General features: G+C 38.6%; 1 protein-coding gene across 1 annotated transcript in view; it reads right to left on the minus strand.

Annotated features, from left to right (window-relative positions):
- Positions 1–6666: 6666 nt before the first annotated feature.
- COL4A1 (collagen type IV alpha 1 chain) overlaps positions 6667–22555 on the minus strand; it is a 119593-nt gene continuing 103704 nt past the window's right edge. Inside the window, exons 44-52 of the mRNA XM_069003986.1 lie at positions 19924–19996; positions 19176–19247; positions 17747–17875; positions 16226–16324; positions 15867–16079; positions 14971–15148; positions 12030–12144; positions 11234–11406; positions 6667–9587 (exon numbers count right to left, since the gene is read on the minus strand). Coding sequence (XP_068860087.1) covers positions 9506–9587; positions 11234–11406; positions 12030–12144; positions 14971–15148; positions 15867–16079; positions 16226–16324; positions 17747–17875; positions 19176–19247; positions 19924–19996 — 1134 coding nt within the window. The 3' untranslated portion in view covers positions 6667–9505. The remainder of the gene's footprint in view (positions 9588–11233; positions 11407–12029; positions 12145–14970; positions 15149–15866; positions 16080–16225; positions 16325–17746; positions 17876–19175; positions 19248–19923; positions 19997–22555) is intronic.

Raw genomic sequence — 22555 nt, forward strand, 5'->3', positions numbered from 1 at the left:
AAGTTTATTGCAGTAGAATCTCTCTGTTGGTAATGAGTCTTTACTTCTTACAAAAACAAGAGAATATTTCTATTCTGTGTTTCTTTTCTTCTGTAACAAGCCCTCTAGGACCCACCAATAATATGGCTATTCAAAAAAATTAAAATCTAGACCAACTCAAAGCACATGCTGGGGATGACAAAAGTAAGGATCACGAGTTCACCAAGATCATACCGAAGCCTGTTCTCAATGCCTTTCAATGAGACTATTGCACTTCTGCCCAAATCCTACAAAGATTGTGAATCCTGTAGACTCACTGCTGTTCTTTCTGTGCTTTGTAGCACAGTGCTGTGCCTCTTGCAAATGGTGAGCGATTCTAGGAAGTTATTAAAATATGTAGCATGTTCTTGGTAGCATAAGGCTGGAGCCTGTGCTTTCAATACCAAATACAAAAAGGCTGTGAGCTCTGCATAATGAAAAAGCTCTCCAGCTACCTGACAGGAACTATTAGTATCATGAGCTATGAAAATTGCTACAGGAGGCAGATGACTACTTTGTTTTCCCCATGATCCTTAAAATGACAAGTGCTTGCTAAAATATTTAGTATTAATAGAAACTGATGACAAGCTTTTACTGGTCTCCTTTCCAGAAGTGAGAGTTCAAGAAGATTGCCTCCTTTCACTGCCTCTGTCACATTCAGGTATCTGGAAGATATTGAAGGTGATACAATACAGAACCCATGGAGGCATCCTCAATTAATCTCAAATAAATTGACAAGGTTTTATCATCAACAGGTGGCCCAGCCATGCTTGTTTTGAATGCCTCTTTTAAAATACATCACAAGGTGCTCCAGCCTCACCAGCTCTGCTCCCATGGACTAGCACTGCCTTGAGCAGAAGCAGAGTAGGGTAACATCTGCTGTACTTCACAGTACTGCTGGTGTTGTGTTTTTAAGTCAAGGACCTTGCTCATATCCCAGCCACAGAGCAAATTTACCCCGCAATGTATCGTCAGTCCTAACGCACTGACTGCCCACACCATGAACAGGCTGGAGCTCATGACCAGACTGTTCGCCCCTTTTTTTTCCCTGTGCTGGGCTTCTTCCCAAAAGCAAACAGGTTGGAGAGGGAACAGTCTGCACCTGCACCTCCCTTCAAGGTGGAGCTGAGCCAGAGCTCAAATTTGCACCTAGAGCTCTCCAGCTCTTGGCACATCTTCTACCTTCACTGAATAATTAAAAACTACTGAGCAAGTCTTCTTACTTATTACAGATTAGGTTCAGCCTTGTGTCAGATGAATTTTAATAATGTTTGTGACAAGTAGTACAGATGATGTGTTAATAGTCCTTAGATGTAAAATACATATAAAATAACTGTTGATTTAATGTGTTATGCATTATATTTACTATTTTAATATATATATTTAGATATATAATCCATAATAAGAATCTTACCAGAACATAGAAGGGTTGAATCTGATAAAAAGAAACTACAGATAGGGACAAAGAGCTGTGCATTTCTTTTCAGTAAGTGATAACACAGCTTGGGATGGTGTAGTGGTTTTGGCCCAGGTGGAAATTAGGCACCATGCAGCTTCTCATTCCACAAACCCCCACCATCTTAGAACCATTTTAGTACTCCAGTCCTGCCAGCCCAGTCAATCCCACCAAATAGCTATGCAAATTTGTCATGCCTAAACATTTAACAGTTTTTGTACCTACATTTTTATTGAAAAAATAGCTCCAAATCTCCCTTCTTTGATGGTTATAAAGGACTCTTCTGGCTGATTTTTCAAAGGTCAATTTACATCGAGTTTACTAAGTCCTTTCTCTATTAAATAACAAGAGTTTCTAATCCCCTCCTTGAAACTCTCTGAAGGAGTTTTAGGCTTCTCATCTTTGGAAGAAGGACAGCTAGGATGGATCAAAGAGGACACTTGTAAAAGTAAATACGTCAGGATAGCTGGTTATGCAGAATAACCTCTCCTAGTGAGAGTTTCTCCTTTTTATACTGACTCTTCCTGGAGCCCAAAGAAAAAGAGAGTAAGTCATAGGATATATGTCCTGAAAAAATGCCTTGCCTCATTTCACTTATCATTACTTTGCTTCGGAGGTTCTGCTTTGAATACAATGTTAGCGATTTTTTCCTCCGTCAGGAAAGTGACTGAGAAGACAGAAAGCGAATCTCATCAGGTACCTTTGTTCAGGTTATTTGATATCTTATGAGCAATACCCACATATCTGATTCAGCTGTCATTTTAAAACCACTGCAATGCTTTGGAGTCTATGTAAAGTTGTATAAATTAAAAAGTCTAGCAAGTGCAATGGAATATCCAAAAACTAAACAAGTATTTCATCACCAGTCAGGAGAGCCAGACACTTTGGGCAGACCATGACCCAGCAGGGACAGATCTGGTCCAGGAGTTTAGGACTGACTCCCTTTCTAACTAACAGCAAGTCATCTCACTTTCACGGGAGCAATGGCATTTATTTGTAATTGTAAACAACTTAGAACTATATGAAACAAAAATCTTGTATATCAGTTTATTCTAAGTAAAGGTTGAAGACAGTAAGTTCCTGTGGGTTCATTGTATAAAAATGTACATAAACATAAATTTTATCTGAGTTTGTGACATTCATATGTTAGCATCTAACGTATTTTTGTTCAGGAAGCATAAAAAAATCAGTTGTCACAAGTCTATGCAACTATATAAAATTAGATTCATAAGAACCCATAGGAATGATAAGAATGTCCTTTGCTGAACCTTGGTGCCTCATGGAAGAGTTGGCCACATGTGAAACGAGGTAGATGATCTTACACATTCCCTCTCCACTGCTGCCACATGATGAGTTAATATTTGATTAGACAGTGCTGTATCTATGACACCTGTTCACCAGGGAGACTAGGACAACAACTGATGTAATCTACCTTATTATATACTTAATGATAGAGGAGAAGTGCTGCTTTTTCAGCTTCCCACGTCTGCTTTTCATTTCCTCTCCTACACATTCCTGAGGGGTCATGTTCAGTGCCTTGCAAGAGCAAACAAACAACTACAATTTTTTTTCCTCTCTCGCTGTGATTCTCTGCAATTTTCTTGATAGAGGAGAAAAACTTTTAAAAATTCCTCTCTACTGTGTTTCTGGGAAGAAAACTACTTATTGAAAATAGTTATTAATATACCTGTGTTGGCAAGATTTCTCTGATTAGGAGAGGACAGAAAATACCCAAAAAAAATGCTTTGGTACCAAGGCTACATGGAAGAACTCTTAATTTTTTATAGTGGTGGTTCACACACTTGGCTGTTGCTTTCAGATCCTCTTCACAAATGTTCTTTCAAGACAACCTTGCCCTTTGACAAGTAGGACCTACTCACTTTTTTAGGTCAGTTCTTTGAAAAAGTGAGTGCCTGCTAAGTGCCACTTTGCAGGAGCTCCAAAGTACCTCATCTGAGCAGGTTCCCAGATATTTTCCCAGTTGTTTGTACCTGTGATTCCCAGGTCAAAGTGGCTTCCTCTAGGAAATGTGCTTCTGGTTTGCACCACTAGCAATCCCAGTAATCTTTGCAATCTAAATAAAATTTTTATTTCAAATGTGTATGGTTGTGTTCAGAAGACTCTTTTTTTCAATTCAGTCTTCACAACTTCTGTAGCTTTCCTGTTAAAAAATCACCATCTCTACAGGAAATCCCTCAAATTCTCACGTAACTATAAGTGATGATAGCATTTCAGATATTGTCTTTTTACTGTAACTATTTTTATAAGGTGAATATATAATCTAGGGAATAATTTCTCAAATTTCCATTTCCAATTTTTTCCTTCCCATTTTAAAGAGGTCATCACCTTTCCCTGAAGTAAGATTTGCCTTTGAACAGAGGAGAAGGAGAAATGCAGTGTGGTTTTTTGGTTTTTTTTTTTTTTTGGAACACCAGAACTTCTTTTCTTTTCTGTTTTTTTTACTGAGAAAAGAAAGGCTGAGAACAAGAGAGGGTGTATGTTTCATTGCCTTGGGCTAGGTCCTTTCCTCAGTTCAGGGACAATGCCAAGAGGCCTGGATAGTATTAGCTTTAGAACAGACAGTTGACAGTTCCCAAGTGATCAAGGGTAGCGAAAAAAAATCTGAAAAAGTTGTAGTCTGTCTAAGTGGAAATGAGAGGAAATGGCAAATTTGTTTGTCAGTGTTGAGTTACCAGGAGTCTTCATTCACTTCTGTCTGGTACTCACCTTCTTACCAGTCTGAGCTCCCACAGACACTTCAACACAATCAGACCAGGGGAGTAGGAGGTGGATCTCAATAGAACTATAAAACGGTGCATGCTGAGACTGCCCTGGGAATCAGTGTTTCTGTGGGGATTCCCAGATACATTACTGAAAGTGGTACACAGAAGCAATTCTTGACATGGGATTCATGTGACTGCATTGCAAGTTCCTATGATTTTGTTGACACTTAGATCACATCTCTCAAACAGGTTCATGTCCAAATTAGGCTGGAAAAAATGCCGCTGTAATTATTTAGAGGAAATAGGAAGACAAGAACAACCTCCACTGCCAGCTACTATGCCCACAAAGATAACAAAAGCTTTGGCAGAAGGTAACACTGGGCATGATCTCACACTCGTCACTTTGAACCTCTTCCAGGAACCAGTGGTGAGGAATGAGCACTCTGGTGTAAGACTGAGAGGTACATTCTGGCAAAAACATACCACAGGTTACACTGGCCTAAAAGCTGTGCACTAATAACAAAAAGGTTTGATCAGTGCTCTTTAGACTGTTTTACAAGGACTTTCTCCCCTGCCCAAGCCATTTTACATGTTTATTTACTACAGTGTATGCCATATTTCATGGGATTGAGATGACAAATGAATCCTGCCACAATTCTGCATGAAATCTAACATGTTTTCTTAGGCGAGACAGGAGTTGACAGAGCATCAAATGATCACGTTCCATCTATAACTTTCACTCTGTCAAGTCTTCTGTCCTCTGCACACCAATTATAATAAATATAGCTGACTCCATATAGCCAGAGGAAAAAAAAGGCAGTTCCCTAACATATGTAAAAGATTCAGACATTTTTTAATCTTTTGAATGTTTATACTCTGTTCTCTGGTTTGAAGACAATAAAGAGCTGGGAAGGAATATTTCTTTAAAAATCAACATTGAAAAGTAAATAAGAATATTCAGCTCTGAGTATCATCCTCTTACAGTGGGAGCTGTATAGAAGGTGGTGTCAGTAAGCCTGACTGGGTAAAATATCTTTACAATAGAAGCATTCCTGTGTTCATGAGAAGTAGTAGTGATTTATCCTCCCACAGGTATTAACACCTCAGGCAACACAACAAGCTTATTGTTTGCCAGAGAGAAATAGCCAAAACCCACACACTCCCCTCTGCATATTTTGGAAGGACTTTCCTCTGATACTCTGAAGAAAGAGAATGGTTTAAAGATTATATTTCCAGGAAAATTTTTTGAGTTTGTTCTGTTAGCACATCTTTCACAAAAAATATGCGCTTGTTCTTTAGCTGTTAGTGCTAAAACTAAGTTTGTGTATTATTTTTTGTTTATAATTCTGCTGTAGAGACATCCTCAACAAATTCACAATTATTATCCATTTCATACTGTACTGTAACTAAATGGATGGGTAGAATTATTTCCTTCTTTCTACCATCTTACCTCTGAAACAGACAGACTGAGCACTTCCATGTAGCCACTGGATACTTCTTTTCCTAATGCTGATTAATTCTATCCCAGACCATCCATCACCGGTCTCAGCATTTGTCTGAGCTTGAAATATGCATTTAAAGGTCCACCATGGTCTCTCATGTTCTCACCGTTTTCTAATTCAGAATGTGAAGATCGTAAGAAAGATAATTTCTGTACGCAGAGGTGGAAATGCAGCGGGCAGCACATCGCTGCCACGATGTGACCAGCAGAGACAGAGAAGCTCCACTGCAACCTCTGAAAAAATGCTGCCAGTCTCCTTCCAGGAGTCCCGGTGCAGGCATGGCCAACCACCTTTATAGAGTAAGAGATGGAGATACAGGCAGATACTGAGATAGCTGCCATTTCAGCCAGCCAGAGGTCTGCCTTTGTGCCACGTGCTATGTTTTCTATTTAGTTGGTGCTCTGAGATCCACAAGCCTTGGCCCGTGTTTATGTTTCACCTTATGTAGTTAGTGCAGATTATTCCAGATTTGTAAAACATGGAAGACAGGAAAGGAATTCTCAAAAAGTCATGCAGGTTTAAAATTTCAGTCATTAAAATACAATCACTTTTCTGGGAGCCTAGTAGGGGGACACTGTTCTCAGGAGTCCTGTTACATAGGAAAAAAGTGTATTTCATCAAGGAAGTTGCCACTATAAAATGGATGAGATATAAAATGAATGTACAATTATCAGAAAAGACACACAGGCTAAGAGATCACTTGTTTCAAAATAGATACTGGATCATTTAATTATATTCTATTTTTATTTTGCAGTATGTATAGAATTTTTTTTAACTGAAAACTGATCCATTCCTATTTCAAAAGGAAAATTGCTGGTGATTAGAACATGTCAAAATAGAGACAGAGACATGGGAAAATAGTCATATAGACAATAGAGTCATGTTAGCAGATTAGAGACCAAGGTATTTGTTAGTGTAAAGTTGTCCATCCCAATGTTACCACAAAGAGAGCAAGAGCACCACCTGCTGTTTTAGAAATGTATTTATTTGGATCATGACAGCAACTCTTCAAGTACTGCACTCAAAAATTTTCTCCTGAAAGCTTCTGCAAGACGAATAACTGATGTGTTTGCAGTTGCCTGTTCACACATGAACTGTATTGTAGCCACAACAATGGCCATAAATGCCTGAATATGGGGTACTTAAGAGATTTTTGAAAGCAAGGCAGTGTTTCACGTGGGCTCTTCCTCACCCAGGGCATCAAAATCAAGTGTTCACACATTTTCAGGAGATCTGACTGATATTCAATAAGCATCAAAAAGTTTTCTGACTGATTTAAAAATAAATAGCATCTTTAGCATGAGAATGGTTTAGGTCATTATATGAGCTGGAGGTTATGGAATAAATAATTACAATTAGATAAGGAAGATACCAAACTACAGTTCAAGCAGTTTTCGAAAATTTGCAAAGGACCTTGTTTCCAGAGGTTCCCAATTGAGAAGACAAGGGTTCATACACACCCAGATGATTTAAACATACATGAAGGACTTTATAAACTCAACTGTCTGGCAATTCTAAGACAATTTGACCATAGCAAATTAAATCCCTAGCTGACCAGGACATAAGGTGTAGAGTGTGAGCAGCAGTTTGGATGCTCTGAGTTAGTGAAGACTGAATATTTGCGCAGTTTTTCCTAGATGCCACAAGGAATCACCTTATAGTCTCCTCTTCTTCTGGATATCAAGTGTCACTTTGGAAAACCCTGCATGAGGCTGCTCAGACATAGTAAGACTTTTATAGACTAGCAGGAACTTTCATGAGGACTGGTCTTTTATAAATAAAATTATCAGATGTCAAAACTTCCATGACAGTTAAGAATCACTGCTAAACTAAATGGCCAACTTCTATCCAGGAGCCTTCAGTCGTTTGGTCAGAGAATGCCCTGAAGGATTTTAAGTGAAAGCCCAGTTCAGAACAGCAGCAGCAGCCACAGTGTCTTCAAAAATTTGGGAAAACAACATGAAACTTTAACAAATTATGTGCTTTTTCCAAGGAAAACTATAGCATGGCCTATTTCCTCTTCAACCAGAGCCAAAATTCACCTTGCCCACTTACAAGCAAAATTATATGAGATATTTTAATTTTTATCCTGTATAATTCAGTTCTGATTTGTGCATGAAAAACTCAAAGAAAAAGTGAAAAATGTGCATAACTTGATTGATTCCCATGAGCTGAGATGAAATTAGCAGATTTTTGTAATGTGTTTATATCAAATATATTTCAGTGATAGATGTTTCTCATGTTTCATCTATCAGTTTCAGTTCTTACAAGATAACAACAGAGGTGTCAGCACAGTGTCCTGCTTCCCCCATTAGAAGATGCTTTGTACATCTGCAAGATGTGCAAAACAAAAATCATCTAGGATTGCATCAAGCTTGTGCATTTATTGGTGGCTTATTAAAAATTAATTCATTGCTGTAAATGATAGCTAATAACAAATTAGTAAGAACTTCTTCCTTTCTTCTGTTTTTTTTTTTTTTTACACAAATAGTTTTATTACAAACTTAAATTTTTAAGAAATACACATGTAAGAAATTAACAAAGGCCTTGGCATTTGTAAAAATCTTCTGCTATTTGCATGGTAATAGTCCACAAAACATTTTTGGACACAGATGTGCTCAAACAATGGTATCATTGCATAGAAATTCTTTAGAAATATTTCTGAGGCCACTTTGAAGAATTTTTTTGGCACAATATTAACAAAATTAAGGCCTTATACTTTTCAAAATCAAGTCATTCAGTGTGTGAGTAGTGTTTAAAACCCTGAAAAATATTAAATACAGAATCAAGACTATAAGCTCAAAGCAGGATTTGCTATTATAAACACAAATAGCTATTAACCTGGGTTCAGTCTCTGCAACTTCAGCATTGAAATGGCCTATGTAAGACGAACATTTCACATCATATTTTGGCATTTAACACCTAATTCATGACACTGAAAAGAAGAAAAATTTTGTAAGCTTCTTTTTGAAATTATAAACTCAGAGCTTGATTTGCCTAATGGTTGATATCTATATAAATTACTAAAATATTTATCTATTTTTTTTTTCTTGACCATTACTGGATCATTCTTTATTCCACAGGAAAGTTTGTTCTACTGCACAAAGAAGCTGCATAGTACCAACACAGCAGAAACACTGACTTGCCTATTTGTGAAGCCAGTTTGGCAATCTCTTCCAGATGTAGACCCATTAAAACCAGACAGCACTAAAGGCTACAAACAGAAGCAAAGGTTTGCAGGATGGCACACTATGTTGTGAAAAGATGGTTACATGTTGCTTAACCACAGTCTGTAATCCCAAACCTCTTTTTTACATTAGTATTTCTTTGTACAAGAACAATAAGTACATACCCAAGAGTCTGGGATTTTAAGACACCTAGATAACGGTAACAAACTTATCTGGGGAAGAAAAATGAATCTAAATATATAATACAAGAATGAGAAAGGGGGGTCAAACAGTATAAGGCAGAACTGCATACCTCCTAGCACCTTTGCATTTCTTTTTCTGGATAAATGCTGACTTTTTATTCTATCAGTGCATTGCATTTATATAAAAAATACATATACTTTGATCAAAAGTGCCATTTGGCATGTCAACATTTGAAGCTTATCTTTGTTGTCTCTTTTCTTCTTTAGCAAGGACAGGGCCAGTAAAGCAGTGTGTGTTAGTTATGCAAGGTCCTAAAAGGCACTTTACTGTTTTCATACTGGACAACAATGAGGTACATATGATATATGTCTAGGCTTCATTGCTGTTAAACGAATAGCACCATATTGTGTGAAATTAGTTGAAATTCAAAAGTCATTATGTTTTTCTCATACAGACTTGACAACGGCTAACATTTGAGCGTAGATCCCCTGCTTTCAAAGTTGAGGGAGTCGGTTTCCTATTGAAAAGAAAGAAATTAAAAGACCCATTAACAGTTGTTGAAACAAACAGACACTTTTCAGGTTTATAATGGACAACACCAACTTTGAATGCAAGTCTCTCTTCCAGCCTGTGCTGAATCAAGAAGGTGTTCCTAAATTCTCCAGTGTGTAATCACTTCCAAGTTTGGTCACAAACTATCATATGATTAGTTTTAAACATCTCATACTTACAGTTACTGATGAATTCAGCTCTTTCACGAGGCAGAACATTTCCTCAACCTAGAACACTATCTGTTAAAGCAGCAGTTTGAAAACAATCTAGAATTTGGGTAAAAAAATCGGGCAAGGAAGCTGAAATTTGACTGTTCATGAGTTTCTGCTAACTCTTGTGACTTTAAAGACAAATGAAAAGCTGGCAAAGGAAATTATGTGATGTCATATAGAAACACAAACCAAAGCCTTTAGTCTCCAAACTATCATAAGGAATTACTCCTAGCAACTAGAAATAGATACTTTTCAGACAAAAGTGTGCTTGCATTTAGTGCTTTTCATTTAAAAAAAATTATGAGTTTACAGGAAATTGAGTAGTATTTGTGATTTATGACAGCAGAGCAGGTCCCCTGATCTGGGATTATTTTATTAATCTGTGGCAGAGTTTGTAGCCAGAAAAAAGTTTGAAGTTGAAAGGTCTCTGGGTAGGACTCAAAGAATGGAAACAACTGTAGTGCTCACTCTAAATTTTCTTCTGACTGGCTTTCCTCTTTCCTAGGGATCCAGGGCTTACCCCAGTGGTAGGGTGGTTTTAGTAGTAGTTTTTCTGGTTGATGAGATTAGCACAGCCCCAGTGATACTCAGTCCCAGTGCTCAATTTTTCTACCTACTCTGTTGACAACTATCTGATAAACAAACAGTGAAAATTGGCTAAACAACCTGCTTCATTCTGAGACAGACAAGGCAGCATTCACAGCTCTAGAAGATGTGAAGAGATGAAGGGTAACAGGAACAGCAGTCAGGACTGTGGTGGAAGAGGGTGCTTGCCTGCACTCCAGAGGAATGCCTGCTGACCAGTTAAGCTATGCAGACACAGAAACCGATCTACATGCTAACACATTAATAACATTCATATAGAGCAAATTAGCCTGTGTTGAAAAATACTTATGTACAGGAGATGAGAACAAAGCCTACTACCACCAGCTGCATCTTACTCAAACATAGTTCCTCTAACATTAGGAAAAGGTAAATAATTGTTCAACTCACTTAGTTTAACACCTTTACTAATTGCAAGTGGTTCTATTATATGTTAACATCCATTACAGGAAATTGTACATTCTAATCTACTTTCAATCAGTATGTCAACCTATCCCATTTACCACTCGGTGAATACAATCAAAAACATAGTGGAATTGTGAACATTGTTAGATTATTCTGAAAAGCAAAATACACAGTACAAATGACACATTTCAAACACTAACTGATGATACTTTCATTAATTCCCCCAAAAGCTACTCATTTTTTTCTTTCTGTTACGAAAACAATTAACTACATTAACTGTTCTGGTGGACAGCCAATACTTGAACATGTATTACATTCAAAAAATACTTCTTTTATTCAGCGATAAGGCTCAACTGAGTCTCAAAGAATGATAAATAAATCATGCACTTACTTGAACATCTCATTCCTTTCTATAGTGGCAAGCCAGAAGCTGTAAGCATTTGCATAATAATTGCAGGTGCCCCGGCCGTGGCATTCAATGAAGGGAGCGCTGCGGAACTCCTCTAGGCAGGAGCCAGGGGACGCCAGGGCCTGGCCAGAGCCCTCCGCACCAGCACTGGTGTGCTAGGAAAATGCAAAAGCATCGGTCAGACAGGGACTCTTTACCTCTTCTGCTACAACTTCGATGAACTCTCTCACACAAATATTTCTTCACACTTCTCTCCTTGTCCTCTGTTTGCCCATCTGCAGTTTTGTTGCTCAGCTCCAGGAGGAACAAGACGGTGGAGCTGAAGGCTCCAGAGATAGCATTGGGTTCTCTCACTTAGCAGCACAACACATCAGCAAATTCAACTTCAGGGCAGCTGTATGCACAGAAGTCCTTCAGGACAGACAGCAGGACCCAAGCTATCTCTATGTAAGCAACATGCCAGGGCCAGCTCTTGGCCCAGAAGGCATAAGGTCTGGTACAGCTTTTATCTGAATAGCTCAACCCCATTCCGACCCCACATCACAGTGGCCTCTCTCCCACTGCCAAGTACTAACAGCTCTGGATCCACGCTGTGTCTCAGACCATGCCCAGGCCTTGCCTGGGAAAACGATCAGATTATTTTTGAAGTCACTACGAAGAGTGGAGGTCTAATGCCCTCCTAAAACCTGAAACGCCAGAGTCAGATATTAACTTTCCATAGATCAAAACCCTGAAGCAAATGCTTTCCTCAGCTCAGAGTACATCTCAGTGCACTTACCATGACAAAGGAGTAACCAATCCAAAGTGAACTCCAGCCTTCAGGACAGGGTGGTATTTGAATTGTTTGACTATGAACAGCTATTACCATAGCAGGAGCTTCACACACAGAGCATCTAGAAAGACCAAGACATGAATGATCTCTGTGCACTTAAGGATTAATACTTCTTTATTCAGAAGTTACTTTCTTTATGGAATCTTAAAAGAGAAAATGCTGTCCCTTTCAAAACCAAAGGAAAATCACCATGTTTCCTTTAGAAAAACAGCCAATGGGTTTTCCTTTTTTGTTGATATCTAATTTCTTTTAATATCTAATTTCTTTTCTGAAATTAAACTTCTGATTTCTCCCTTACTTAGAGACAATTCAACTGTTAAGTCTTATTCCTATTAGCTTTCCTATTAGAAAAGAATAAGAGACCTCTTATCTGAATATTTACATGTATTTGTCTTTTTCTAGTCCCATTTGTACTGTAGTTTCTAAAAGTGCTCAGTGTCATGAACATGGGAGGCAAATAGCAAACACTGCAACTCAGCAAGTATCACTTAAAAGTGGTCTACTGTGATCAGAAACAAGTAACAGCAATTCATCATCCTAAACTTAGCTCTGACTTCCAGAGAAAAAGCCATCTCTCTGGCAAATGTCTTACAAAGGCAATCACTGCTAATCTAATCTAATGCAGACTCTTTCCCATGCATTTTCCTTGAAAGTTTTTCTATTTACATTTGTGCTCTGTATCTGCAGTAAGAGATTTCTAGCAAAGTAACTTGAACAATAAACTTCAAAGCAATTCTTCAAAAAGGCATGCAGCACCAGTTCTTTTACTTTAGGTAAATTCCTTGTGTCTCGGAACAGCTAGGTTACTGAATAATCCAATGACCAACCATGCCCTCACAGGAGAATTGTAAAAACTCCATGAGCTGGGCTGGAATTTTAATATAGGGGCTGGTAATAAGGAATTTGGTAGATATAATCCATTTTTTCTTGTACAACTCCTCAACTGGCTGCTGCAGTTAGCAATGATGAAAATGATTCAAAACTAAACAGTCTGATTCCTGTTATCAGAGCAGGGAAAAGAATCAAGTGCAAATGGATTAAGTTGGATTCTGGAAAATGCAGAGAAGCAAAGGAATTCAGAATGAAAGCATTCTATTTCTGCCTTGTGAAGAATGCTTTCATACCTACTGCCTTCATCTTTAGTGCAGAACCAAGAGAGTTATTTTAAGAAACACATCAATGAAAGAGTAAGTTAAAAGAAGGAATGTAAAGCTACATCTATTCTTGGAGCTCTGCTTTGCTTCAAGAGATTTCTGGTATTTCAGTAGAGGGCCTTACTTGAAAAGAAGTCCTATGACTCAAGGCAGCAAATAACACTTCTACACATTTTCAACTTTTGGACAGGGAAAACACTGTTGGTTAAAAAGCATAAACTAATAAAATAAACTGAAAGAAGAGTCTTTCAGATTCTTCCTAGTTTTCTAAAATTAGAATTACACCTATCTCACTGGTTGCTATAACTAAAAGGAGAAAAACACATAAGCACACATGCACGCACACACACGTATGTACATACATATACACACTTACGCGTTTTTATGGTGCAAAAGCTACTCCGTAGGCATGAGATAAGGCAAAGTGTTGGTTAGTACCTCCTTTGGCAAGAGTTTCAAACATGATTGTTAAAGGCTATTTTGGGTGCATGGTATGGAATGGCATAAAAGGAATATGAATTTCAGAAGTTGCTAATTTGAATTTTTCTGAAAGTCAAGCCCCTTCCATTCACATGCAATGAACAACCAAAACTGTAAGACCAACATAGTCTCTCTTGAGAATCTTGTCCTCAATCTGCCCATTCATTTTCAAGACATATCAACTTCTTTGGTACTAAACCAAAAGTAAGAATACAGAGTACAACTTCAGGCACAAGATGGATTCCACTATGCAAAATAAATAGCAAATACTTTGCAGTAGAGCCATACATCTTTTCGAAGATCCAAGATGCCCAGACTACAACCTACTGATGATTTGGATTGTCCTTTCTCTTGGATGTACCTGAGAAATCATTACCAGCAATCTCCACTCCCATTCACTAAATATGGCTGGAAGAGGGATCAGCAAGAGCTGATACAGATTAGAAACAATAACACAAAGGACAGTAATGTCTGTATCTAATGATTATTACTTAAGCTGTAAGTCGAAGATTCCCTTGTTAGATTCATACCTAACGGTGGGGCAGTTTTCCACACTTTTCCTCACAACTCTGCCTTCAGCACTGTACATATTATACCAGAAGAGTTTTTCTAGTGGCCCTAAAATTTAAAACGGACCAAAAGTTCAACATGTATTCATGCAGAACAGTTACGTCTCCGATAGAAGCACCATTCTTTATGCTAGCTGGGAATCTGGAATTATTAAAAAGTAGATGATTGATTTTGCAATTGTTTCTTTTAATTCAGACAATAATGGTTGTATTCAAGCAGAATGTCTAAAACAATGGAAGAAGCCTGGCAGTCTACTCTATGATAAAAATGTTACCATTTTCAAACAAAAGGAAACTGAGCCCTAAAAAGCTTCTAGCTATGGCTAGTCAAAAAACAGAAGTGTTTTGGACAAGAATTGTGAAAAAATGTAAAACTTTTTCTCCTTCAAAGTACATCATGGCTTTTGCAAGACAACATTTCAAAGTAAATCTTTTCATTTCAATTATACTCAAAATAGACTACTCTAGTTGTTTGGGTTTCCCCCAAAATTGATTTATTTTTGATCAAAGTCTAAACTGAAAACATGAACACTTTGAAACATTTCATCAAAAGAATTCAAACTTTAAATTTAAAGGCAGGAAATAAAAATATACAGATTAAAAGCCTTGTCCAGAAAATTAAAGAACACTACACTCTTTCCACAGGCTTTTTCCCTTTATAAATACAGCAGAACTGAAACATACCTGCTGATGAATGGTCTGATATTATCACCAGTGATAGGAGCCATATTCATTGGCATGGGTTCAGGAGTAGACAGCCAGTAGGAGTAGTCATTCCTTGATGCAAAATTACAGACGTTGTTGATATTGCAGAATAAGAAAGGCATGGTACTAAATTTACGAAGACAGCTTCCTGCTGTGCCTGAAATGTTAAGTGAAAGGTTATTTCTTAACACAGTTTTGTTAAACCACTGCCAACTGCCTAACAGTTATTTCCAGGAGCAGCCAAAAAGGCAGAGAACACTTGCTCTGGAGGGCCCAGTACTCTCAGAGGAAGTGACTTCCCTTAGCTTCACGAGGAAGGAACAGGACAAGGCAAGGAGTAGCCCACTCTAGCCTGTAGAATTATGGAATACATTAGGTTGGAATAGACCTCTAGAGGTCATCTATCCTACTGCCAGTTAGACCTGGTTGCATGAGTCCAGATTTAGTTGACTTTTGAGGATCTCCAAAGACAAGAAATTCAACCACTTCTCTGGGGTTCTGTTCCAATGGTTGACCATCCACATGATAAAAAAACTTTTACTTATGTTTCACTGAAATGTATCTCATACTTGTGTCCACTGCTTCTTCTTTCACTGAGACTCTCCGAGAAGGGACTCCATTCTCTCTACCCTCCCTGTAGACAGCTGCAAACTGCAATAAAGGCCTCCCCATAAACATCTGCTAAGGCTGAGCAAACCCAGTTCCATCAGACTGTCCAAACCCCACGAGCCATCTCAGTAACTAGGTGTTGTATTCACTGCAACATCTTCCTCGTTCTGGGATGCCTAGGTCTGGGCCAGAGCAATTACACAGATTTGCTCAATACATTTGGTTTGAATGAATTCTAACTGAATTCTAATTTGGTCTCTACTTACCCAGATCTTGGCCATGTGCTCTTTCATTGCCTTGTACATAGAGCAAGGAGTAGCCGTGGTAAATCAGCCTTGTTCCAAATGGACACGACGGTTCTTCAGTGGTTTGACTGTGTCTGGTAACAAGGAAGCCATGAGCAACAGATGGTGCCCCTGGTGGGCCCATAGCCCCGGGCAAGCCATCAGGACCAGGCGGACCAGGGAATCCTCTGGGCCCTGCAATACAGAGAGGCTCCTTTTATTTCTGCAGACAGCAGTACTCGCCCTACACAACTAAAGAAGTGAAATTAAATACATTCACACCTAATACCATGTTATTTTTCCATGAAGGAATTAAGTCTTTGAAGAACACATGGACTTACCTGGGGGACCATAAGGACCAACTTCCCCTTTCTGCCCAGGCTGACCATCAAACCCTGGACTACCAGGTGGTCCAGGTACACCTGAAGGTCCTGTCACTCCTGTTGAAAAACAAGCAATAATTATTACTGGATATTATTTCATGTTAGTTCTGGCTTTTTGGCTTTTAATACAGCACAAAACAGGTATGCCTAGCATAAACCAAACTCATGCAGATTCAGTGCATACAGTTCTGCATCTAGAGCACATATGAGGGTTATATGCAGGCAAAGTGATTATATAGTAGAGAAGAACAGAGGAGTAAGGAGAGAGCATGCACCTAAAATAACTAGTATTTGCCTGGACTATGAAAAGGAAAGGCAGCAATCCCTTCTCTCTCTGTTTTATCATATAACCCAATCAAAAACAGACCATAAAGAAGTAGGGTCATGAACAGTGGGAAAATGGGTATCCTCTTAGCTTCTTCCTAAACAAGTTTTCCAACATATTTTATGTCTTCCCTTTATCGATTTTTAGGGATGCTATGAATCCTACATAAACTCAGCAAATCTGACTTCGGGAAAAGGAAGTTAATACCATCAGCACCATTGCAACATCTCTGTGACTCATCAGAAGCTTTAGATGCTCACAGCTTTCCTTTTCCTGATCACTCAAAAAGCAATATTGTGTTTATGGGCTGAAGTGACTATTAGCGAAGAGCAATGGGTCCTGTACAAGCAAACCCATGCTGTGTTCAATCACTGAGACTATTTCATAGCTCTTTCTTAAAGGACAGCAGTTGCAGAGTTGTATTCCCACCTTCAAGAGAAAACTTTCATATCTACTGTATCAACTAGCAAGAGGATATTCATTATATTATACTGTAATTCCCCATCAACTTAACAAAAATCATTCAGGAAAAAAGCTTTTCCTTAGAGTCTTAACACTCCTGAGCTCCCACTCTCCATGTCCCATCATTCTGAAGGACATGTGTCCTTGTGCCAGCATTTCATTTGTCCTACCCTTTGCTCCATTCTCTTATATTTTCCAATGTGCTTCATTTTTGCAGTTCATTTACTCTTTACAAAAATTTTAATAACTGGACTAAAAGAAGAAATCTAGGACCATGGAACAAGCTTCCTCAGGAAGCACTTTTCACTCCAGGATCAAGTGTTTACCCTCATGCTTGTCTTCTCCCAGAGACACACAGGAATTAAGTTTGGATTCAAGACTAATGACAGAAGATACCCTAACAAATACATTTTGGGGAAAGGATGAGCAGAGTGTTGCAAGTCATTCTGCTTACTGCTGATCTCAGATACTGATGTGATGACTGCAGAGTGAGAGCCTATAAAAAATCACCTGGAAGGCATCTGTTTTGGATGAGCTTCAAAAAGGACTCCCTTCCTCATCACTGACACAATTTAAGTGGCTTACAAAAACTGGATAATATCATACCAAAAATCTTGCAGTATCTAGACTACCTTTGGTCTATTTTTACATTACTTAAAATGGTTTTTTACTGACAAATTAGAAACTCTCACCTTGCTGTCCTTTGGGACCTGGAAGTCCTGGGAATCCCTTGAGACCAACTGGTCCTACAGGGCCAGGTAAGCCAGGATCCCCTTTAACAAGCTGAAAAGGACCTGGTGGGCCTGGGGGGCCTTGTAAACCTGTGGAAATCAAGAGAGAAAATCAGCACATATTAGTACTGCACAAAAAGGCAAAAAAATGTTACCTTGTATTGCCATTTATCCAGGCAGAGACTAGAGCCTCTCACGGATAGTCACAAGGTATCAATGTGTCCTAGACTTTACATGTGAATTAAACTGCAAAGCTTCCCAAACAGAAGCCTGTCTGTGTTGATATCTCCAGCCAGCCAGACCTCTCATGGACTGAAATAGCTGTCCAGACCTTAGGCTGAGTGGAGTTTTCTCAGCAAGTTTGCAAATGGCCCCAAGCTGAGTGATGTAGCCAATATGCTGAAAGGAAGGGATGCCATCCAGAGGAACCTTGACATGTGTGACAAGTGGGCCAATGGGAACCTCATGAAGTTCAGCAAGGCCAAGTGCAAGGTCTTACACATATTTCAAAGCAATCCACAATATCAGTATAGACTGGGGGATGAATGGATTGAAAGCAGCCCTGCAGAGAAGGACTTGGGAAGCACAGGTGATGAAAAATGGGCAATGTCTGCTCGCAGCCCAGAAAGCCAATACTGGGCTACAGGAAAAGAAGCGTGGCCAGTAATTCTCCCCCTCTGCTCTGTTCTCATGAAACCCCACCTGGAATATTACATGCAGCTCTGGGTCCCCTGTACAAGAAGGACATATACTGGTTGAGCAGGTCCAGAAGAGGGCCATGAAAATGATCAGAGGGGTGGAACAGATCTTCTATGAAGACAGGCTGAGAGAGTTGGGCTTGCTCAGCCTGGAGAAGAGAAGGCCCAGGGAAGACCTCACTGCAGCCTTTCAATATATAAAAGGGGCTTATGAGAAAGACTGAGAGATTTTTTACCAAGGTCTGGACTGAAAGGACAAGGGGCAACAGTGTGAAAGAAAGAAGTGTTTACAGAAAGAGTGTAAATTTAGGTTGGCCTTGAGGATAATTTTTTACTGTGAGAGCATTGAGGCACTGGAACAGAGGTTGCCCAGAGAAGCTACAGAAGCTCTGTCCCTGGAAGCATTCAAAGCCAGGTTGGATGGGGCTCTGGTCTAGAGAAAGATGTCCCTGCCCATAGTAGGCAGGTTAAAACTAGATTATTTTTAAGGTCCCTTCAAACCAAAACCATTCTGTGATGCTAACATTCAGATGCTGCTACATGATACCTGGTTTCATATTCTGCGTTTTTACACAGAACAAAAGGGTGATGTAGTTATCCATTGATTAGTCACAAATAACCACAAATTAATCACAAATAACCATTTTACCAAAAACATCTGGGAAAAAAAAAGGCAAGGCTTCATATTATACCTTTAGATCCAGGAAGACCTTGGTCACCTCGCTCACCCTTAAGGCCTGGGAAGCCAGGAGTTCCTTTTGGACCTGAAGTCAAAGGAAATATTTGATGAAAACTCAGTAATTTCTTGATTTGGAAGGATATGTGTGGAATAATCATGTATGACCCCATGATCCTGACAAGGATATGACTTAATTTGCACAAGTACTTTTTAACTGTTTGCAGGAACATGATACAAACAACAGCACTAAGTCACCAAAGAAATGATGACTGAAAATAAATTTCTCTTCAAAGTTCTCTTACTTTAATAATATCATTGTCTAGATTAAAAGTATTGTTTTTTCAATTAATAACTGTATTTTTTATACACATGCTGTTTTCATGATAGTGATGGTAGCAGGAATATAATCAACAAGGGAGACACACAGAGCCTGTTTCCTCACATATAGCTATAACATTTGCCTCTTCAATTCTCAAGAAAATCTTCAAGATTCTTGACTGGTACTATCTAACAATCAATTTCACATCCATCTTTTAAAGGAAGTGCACATTTAATATTTGCAAAGCAAGAACAGGCAAAAGGCAAAAAACCTTGAGAAAAATCTCAATGCTCTTGTATGCTTTTTGATGAAGCTTTCAGTGTCCTGTTCAGTTATTTGTAACATAGAGTCAACATTCTTTGAGCATCTCTTTTGAGAGAGAAAGGATATGAAAGAGACATTTCTGCATACTTCTCAGGAGTATGGTAAGTTTTCTCCTCACCTGGAATACCTGGAACTCCTGGAGGTCCAAGATCACCCTTTGGACCAACATCTCCTGGCAAACCAGGACTACCCTGCATAAAAGAAAATGTGAAGTATAGTTATCCTACATTATTATGATATAACTCTCAAATAGGCTGTGTATTATTGGAAACCTATAAAAAAATATAATATGAGATCGCCATTAAGTTTAAGAAATGGTCATTCTCTCCCTTGATTAGATGAGAAGCTTCTCCTACTGGAACAAGAGTGACACTTTGCTCTTTCTAAACTATTTTTTGCCTCACAAAGATACCAGATCAAAATAAGGTCATACTAGCAGTGCAGCCAGTAAAAAGGTTCTCAACCATTGACCATATTATTATAAAAAACATCAGCAAGCACAAGTCTCAGCACATACTAATTTCTGTGCAGTCCCAGCAGGAGGTTGCTAGTTAGATAATTCAATGGGGTAATTCTAGACCACAGCAGACTTGAAAACTTCTACAATCACACATGGGATGAAATTAAGTATGCTCAACAATTTATAATCCTCTGAAGATTTTTACTTTTCAACAGGGCTAAAACACTCAAGGACTTAAAACACTTCAAACACAATGGGAACTCCTCCTTCTGCCTTCACCATTCTAAACTGTTCCCCTGAAAATAATGGTTACAAGTTCACTGTAGCCTCACTTCAAGGAAAACCAAGCCCCTATTTCAAAAGACACTGTAAATAGTCATTCAAATGGCTGCCAATTTCCTTTTCTTCTTTTGTCTGCTGCAGATCTTCTGCAAAAAGCTTGTAAGTATAGTTTAGAGTTTCTCCCTGGTTGAATTGGTATGACAGTGATAGTTCACTATGTAATAAAACGTGGAACACAGGTGGAGGAAAGAAACAAAATCCCTTTGCTAAGTAACCTACCAACCAGCTGGAGATGTGAACGGAATATCCAGTGAAAAATAATATCAGTAGGAGTCATCTTATCATATTTGAAAAGCAATAGAATAAGCACCCGAGGAGTGATTTTTCATTCAGTGCAAATTAGATGTTTATATTAAGGTGAGAAGAACAGCTCACTACAAATGTCGAATTCTTTCCACTGATTTTAAAGGGAGAAGAGATGACTAGTTCAAAAATGGATGTCCACAGCGAAATTTCCAAAGACTCCAAAGTCAAACAAAAGAAATGCTACTCTCAAGAGTGCTAAGGGAGGCATGAATGAAGTAAGATCCTCTGGTTTCCTTCAGTCACATAATCACAGTATGAAGGATTGTTTAAAGAAATGGCTGCCTCTTTGTATCATAATATATGTGAACTTCTGAAGTCCAAAACAGAAGGGCCAACTTTCATTCAGAAGGCAGTTACGAGTCAATCACATTCAAAGATGGGCATTTTAAATATATTTTTTTAGGTTATAATTATAAAATGGATTTATAAGAGGAGTTTATTGGAAGCTTTCCATCAAAATACTTTTTCCACAACAGTATGCATTTCTTAAACATTTTTTTCTCATCAGATATAGCTTGGTAAACAACACCATTTTGGATCTGTTCCAAACAGAACAAAACTATTTCAGGAAAATGTTTCTTCTCGCATTTCAACACTAAAATGAACAGGAAAAAAAACATGGGATTTGTATTTCGCAGTCTGGTCTCTGTATTCACTCTTCTGGCCTGTGTCACTCATGTTGCAACAAAATCTCCCTTCTGATATAGGTATCCATGTACCTGGAGACCTGTATGAGCAACTGAGCCATAATCGGGGCAGGAGCCTGTCACACTGGGGAGGATGAAGACATTAGAAAGTCATCTTAGTACGTATCACCAGAAGAAGCTTAATATTTAATATCACTCTCACTGCAGCATTTCACACTGAGTTAACAACCTGCCACTATGAATTGTGCTCAAGGAGAGTGAAACATTTTTTCTGATTGAAGGCATAGAATCAAAATCCTTTGGCATTTCCCATTCTTTCTCAGCAAACAGTCTCAGACTTGTATATCAACCAGTGAAAAGCTTTACAATTTCCTGGAGTATAGACATTTAGCTCTCTGCAGAAATACTGCAAATTCTTAAACTAGGGAAAATATACTGGAGTGTTATGTTGGAATTTACTACCTTCAAAGCTGATACGGTATGGTACGGTATGGTATCAAATACAAAAAGGTATGAACACAGAACCAAATCCTTACTGTTTCTGTGAAGGGACTCCTGGATGCAGAAAAAGATGCACTAGATCTTTGCATTATCAAGAATAAAGTGTACCTTTAAAGCCCTGCATTTCATATCAGAACCTTATTCCTGAGTCTTTCTTCCTTTTGTAGACTAGGAATTATTCTTTTTTCCATAAATATTTTTATTGTAATTATTTTGTTGGGCTTTTTTAATAGAATCATTAAGATTGGGAAATACCTCTAAGATCATCAAGTCCAGCCATTAACCCAGCACCACCATGTTCACCGCTAAACCAAACACCTCAAGTATTATATCCACACTTTTTTTGAACACTTCCAGGGATGGTGACTCTATCACTTCCCTGGGAAGCTTGTTACAATGCCTGACCACCCTTTCAGTGAAGAATTTTTTTCTAATATCCAATCTAAAGCTTCCCTGACATAACATGAGACCATTTCTTCTTTTCCTGTTACCTG

The sequence above is a fragment of the Aphelocoma coerulescens genome, chromosome 1, assembly GCF_041296385.1.
Source record: "Aphelocoma coerulescens isolate FSJ_1873_10779 chromosome 1, UR_Acoe_1.0, whole genome shotgun sequence".
Lineage (NCBI taxonomy): Eukaryota > Metazoa > Chordata > Aves > Passeriformes > Corvidae > Aphelocoma > Aphelocoma coerulescens.